This window comes from Hyposmocoma kahamanoa, unplaced genomic scaffold (assembly GCF_003589595.1).
Source record: "Hyposmocoma kahamanoa isolate Upper Pololo Valley unplaced genomic scaffold, ASM358959v1 204, whole genome shotgun sequence".
Taxonomy (NCBI): domain Eukaryota; kingdom Metazoa; phylum Arthropoda; class Insecta; order Lepidoptera; family Cosmopterigidae; genus Hyposmocoma; species Hyposmocoma kahamanoa.
In genome coordinates, this window is record NW_020653728.1 from 2,478,900 (window position 1) to 2,484,149 (window position 5,250).

The 5,250-nt window shown below is 36.7% G+C and overlaps 1 protein-coding gene across 1 annotated transcript in view; it reads left to right on the forward strand.

Moving 5' to 3' along the window:
* Positions 1-5,250, forward strand: part of LOC113227250 (ADAMTS-like protein 1) — a gene marked incomplete at its 3' end in the record, with an annotated part of 291,597 nt that overhangs the window by 272,506 nt on the left and 13,841 nt on the right. Inside the window, exons 12-13 of the mRNA XM_026460145.1 lie at positions 1,467-1,634; positions 4,567-4,749. Of these exons, the coding sequence (XP_026315930.1) occupies positions 1,467-1,634; positions 4,567-4,749 (351 nt within the window). The remainder of the gene's footprint in view (positions 1-1,466; positions 1,635-4,566; positions 4,750-5,250) is intronic.

A 5,250-nucleotide genomic window follows, 5' to 3' on the forward strand; every position in this document is an offset into this window, starting at 1 on the left:
ATATGGGTATCATTTTCGAGGTATTTGGGGGTGCTCATTACGAATATAGCATTTATTTCTAAATCCAAAATGGCGGACACGACTTACGAATAATGGCAAGTTGGGTATCGTTTTCGAGATATTTGGGGGTGCTCATTCAAACCATTGTTGGCATATTCTAAGTGTCTGCAAAAATATTATTAGCAGTTACACGGAGAAAATAAACTGTCTTTTTAGAAGACATCTTTTGCAAAGGAGTTTTATATATTTTTTATAATAAATAAAAAAAATCTCTATCTATTAATAAATATTAATCTGCTAGAACCATAGAACCATATAAAACGTAAAATGGTCCACCCAACCTGAGGTCAGAATGGCTAGCCACTTTATTTCTTTAGTATTTCCGTTAGCGCAAGGGTAGAAAATATGTCAATATAGGTCCTAAATAGTAGAAATAGGTAGTAAATAATGAGCACAGTAAGTTTTGTATATCTTGTTTGGTCCAGACATCCTGACGGACACAATTCGAGGACATCAGTCGAATATTAGATTATAGTGTTGGGTCATGGAAAAATTTCCATTTTGAAATAATCATACTTTTCTGAAAAATAAATATTTTTCCGGATGTTTTTCCTTTAAATTTCCACATTTGATGTTGACACCTGAGAGAGTTACTGAACGAAGACGATAAAGCCATTGAAAAGGTTTCTTTCGCTGTTGTGAAATCATTATTTCTCGTTTTTCTTCTTAGAACTTATAGAACGGGAGGCACTAAGCATTATTTCTTGAACAAAACTTTTGTTCGAGAAATAACGTCTGCCACTTTTAATATTACCTATATATATTTTATTTTATATATTTTATATTTAGTATTACCTAATACTACAAGCAAACAGGTGAACTGAAGAGCAATAGTGGGTTGTGTCACTGTGGTCTTACACAAACAAATTCGACAACACTTTTTTATTTTTACAAATACACAGATAAAACACACATCCAAGCCATACCTACACAGAATAGGCCCATAAAAAAAATCGACTCTCATGAATATGCTAGAGGCGGAAAGTTATTGACGTGACGGTGTCCATACGTATTACATACTGGTTAACCGCGTATATGAAATATAATTGCACCATTGGCTAGACTGGATGTGGCTGATTTCGTTTTCTTATATTCTCTAAGCTTTTCTCTATGTGGTTTTTAGCTATACAAGTTTATTTTTTAATTCACCCTAAATTAAACTTCAAAAGATATTTCTAAACGTAGAACATAATGTGAAGATTCGAAATTTAATTTTTCCAATTTTTCTAATTTTTTTCCGGAAAAAAGGAAAACAGTGATTAGATATAGCTACTGTTAACTTTTTTCGTATTTTTTGCGTATTTATGTGGGCATAAAACAACTTGCCCAACAGTGGACACGAGCTTAATTATGCCCATGTTGCATAAAGTTCCTATTTATGCCTGTGCTTACTATTCTTTGACCAGGTCACGCGAGGTGGTACTAATACGGTGGTAGTACCAAACAGCATGTGCCCCCAGCCACCGCCACCGGACCGCCAGTATTGCAACGTGCTGGATTGCCCCGTCAGATGGCATACTGGAGACTGGTCCAAATGCTCTAAGACTTGTGGCGGTGGGGTTAAGACTAGAGATGTAAGTATATACATAATCAAAGAAATATTTCAAGATTGTAACGATTAGAGGTCCAATGTATCTTCCTAAATCAGTGAAAAAAGGCGTAATGGTATAAATACTTGTTCAAAGTCTTGCAATACAAGCTGTAAAATGTCACAACGACTGAAAGATGACGCTCAAAGCACGTCTCGTTTATAAATTCGTCAATGTGTAATTAACATGATCTGTGTTCAATTCGGTACCTTGTTATAGAAAGTCCATATAACAGAAAGTTTATACCAAACTTGATGCTTAGCTTAATGCTAGAGTAAATATAAGATAGAGAAGATGATAGAATTAACTATGCTAGAGAAGATAGATAGTAGCAGTAGAGCTCCTTATGAAAGTGTTCGTCCAGGGAGGTACTTCCACCTTATCTATTTCTGCCGCCGAGCACTAATGTCAACATTACTGTGTTCCGGTTTTGAAGGGTGCTGGTGAAATTACAGGCACATGTGACTTGTAAACTTATGTCCCAGCGTGACGGGCGCTGTGGCTGTGCCCCTCAGATCTTTGCGATTTAAAGCTCTGAGTGGCACCTCAATTGCAGCTTCATTTTGATTGCCCGGTCGAAAACTGCGTCTTTTCCAAGTCGAGGCGCATAATTGCGATTCACAACTGACCGATCAGAAATTTTAGACATTTCTAATCGGAACAATAGTTAATTTAACTCACAAATTAGAAAGATATAGTAGGAATCAGGTTCATCTTCTCGCTCAGAAACCCATCTGATTTCGAAACTACCCGATAGGATTGATTCTAATTTGAATCAAAATCAGGACGCTGTAATGGACAGGCATGTAGCTTTTCATTAGGCGCCCGTCACTTGATAATATGTATAAAAAATGATAAATATGACCTTCGGAGCCTTTAAAGGTTTTGTAGCTACATAGTATTGTGGTAACCAACAAGTCCGTGCGGTATTAAAGTTTTATTTTTATGATACTATGGGACGGGACTAAATCGCAAAAATCCGAAGGGTATTGCCAATGCGCCCGTCACCCTGAGACATAAATTGACAAGTCACATGTGCCTGTAATATCACCAGCACCCTAACCCTTGAAAACCGGAACGCAGTAATACTCACATTACCGCTTGGCAGCTGAAATAATTAAGGTGGCAGTGTACTTCCCTGAACGAACTCTTTCACAAGAAACTCTACTGCTACTAAAAAAAAATTAAAAACATTTAAAAAATAAATACTGTAATCAGTAATGTATTGGTCAGAGTTTCAAAATGGCCACCGTAAATACCTATAGCGATTTCCCGCAAAAAAAGTGGCAGAAAATTACACATTGAAGACAAATTATAATATAATATCTGGCATTATGGCCAATTAGACGACTTAGCCTATCCCGAAGGGTACATAATATGAATCTACAATCTTTTGTCACCTTTTGGGTAATTTTAGATTTTCCCCGATAAAAAAAATCCTGTCTATACTTGTGAAATACTATTCCAAGTATCATTCGATGGTCTCTTCGGCATCCAAGAATTTTATAAAAAACTGAAATCTTTGTATTAATAATTATAACAAACTAGTGGAGTAATTTCACATAAAAATAATTGAATATCAATTCAATGAAAATTTCAATACAATGAATAGCGACATCTCTAGCCGGGGCTGGTAGCTTTAAAGGTATCTAACTAGGTGACAAAATACCATAGATTTCTCATAGATGGCGCTACGGCTAAAAAGTCGTTGAAAACTAAATACAACGATACGAAGCACATAGAAAAATTCGTCAGGTCCGCTGGTTCGTTCCGTGGCTTAGTTGGTATAGCGTCTGACACGTCGGTTCTAATCCGGCCGGATCGAATGAAAAGGATTTTTTTTCTGAGTGTTCGATCTTTGTATTAATAATTATAACAAACTAGTGGAGTAACTTCACATAAAAATAATTGAATATCAATTCAATAAAAATTAAAAAAAACTGAAAAAGGTTAAAATCTGACATAACACATCCCTGCCTATAATAGTTTTTAACGGCTTTGTAAAGATTTTGCATTATCATGACGAAATACGACACCTTTACGATTCACCAGTTCTGCGCCTCTACCATGAGATTACAGTGACAGTTATCGCCAGCGGCGCGTAAAATATTTAAATACAAAATGTTGTTTTCTCTTGTGACCGCTAAGGGCGCTGTATAATTTGTCATACAAAATTGTGAAGTAATTTACGCGGTCGCTAGCGACAACTGTCACAGTGAACTCGTGGTAGAGGCACTGAGCGCCCTTCATGAAGCACGACTCATAATTCTTAAAATGCGCGCTAAAATGTTATTTTTAAAAAGACCATAGACAATATAACTTTTTTGTTTAAAATTAAACAAAAAAAAACCCACACGGATTTTTCTAGCTAACTCATTACCAAGGCTCGGAATAGGTTCGAATTGGAGCTTTTCGCCTAAACATAGACAGAAAATGGAGACTGCCTTACGACAATATTTTTTAGGTCCTGGACCTGTTCGGGACTCGATAAACACTTAAGTACCTACATTAAAAATTGACGTAATTAGGAACAGGCAGGTACACTATATTTACTTTTAGACTGCCTCCGTGGCCGAACGCTTACCATGCCGGACTGTCACGCAGAGGTCCTAGGTTCGATTCCCGGGCCGGGAGAAATATTTGTATGGCCTACATTTATTTCTCTCGTGAGTTTGGGTGTAATTTGTGTTTGTCTATGTATGTGTCTATGGCACCCGCGACACAGGGTTTCCCTAGTGCGGGGCTATGATGAGTGTGTGCGTTATTATTATTATTGTTTATTTTAAAGGACTCGAGGGCGGTCCCCCACACCTCACCTTCTAAAATCTAGGCTCGTTCGTCTTCTAATACTATCGCCTTAAATTAAAACCACTAACAACAAGTAATAAAATCTAACCATTGATTCCTTTCTCTTAAGGTGGAATGTAAGCAAATAATGGCCCAGTCACACGTGGTGGAGCGTCCAGCGTCCCTTTGCAGCTCACCTCGACCAGCTGGCACGAAGTCTTGTAACTCCAGACCTTGTCTTCTGGATACTTCGTCTCCTGAAATATCGTTAGCTAACTCATCGTACATCCAGCACGACCCTAAGAAAAAGAAGGTAAATCTATACTGACATCAACTAGGAGCTTTTAGAATATTATGCCTAAATTTGACTGAGGAACATTGGTTTGTAGTCGGAAACAAAGTGACAAGAATCTGCATACCTATTGTATCATTTTAACTGCATAAGATGACTACGTCCAATTTAATTAAGTATAAATTTGGGAGATTTCTTTGTATAGTATATATAATAAAACAAGTAGCGCAACTCCCGCCTGTTTGGCGCTTTGATTGTTACTTATACTTTGCTCGGTGCGTAGGGTTGACACATTATTGTTTTAATGTTTTAGTTGTACCTACAAGTTGTAGACATAATTTGAAATTATAACTTTTATTAAAACACTGACCTCAAATTGTTGTTCTAAGTTGCTTATCGACTTTTTAATGGGAATTACATCTATTTGAAAGTTTTATTAAAACGGATTCATCCCTTTGTTTGACTACCCTTAGAGGTGGAATATTTTTTTCAAATTTAAATGAAAGCAATACGGTGGTATCC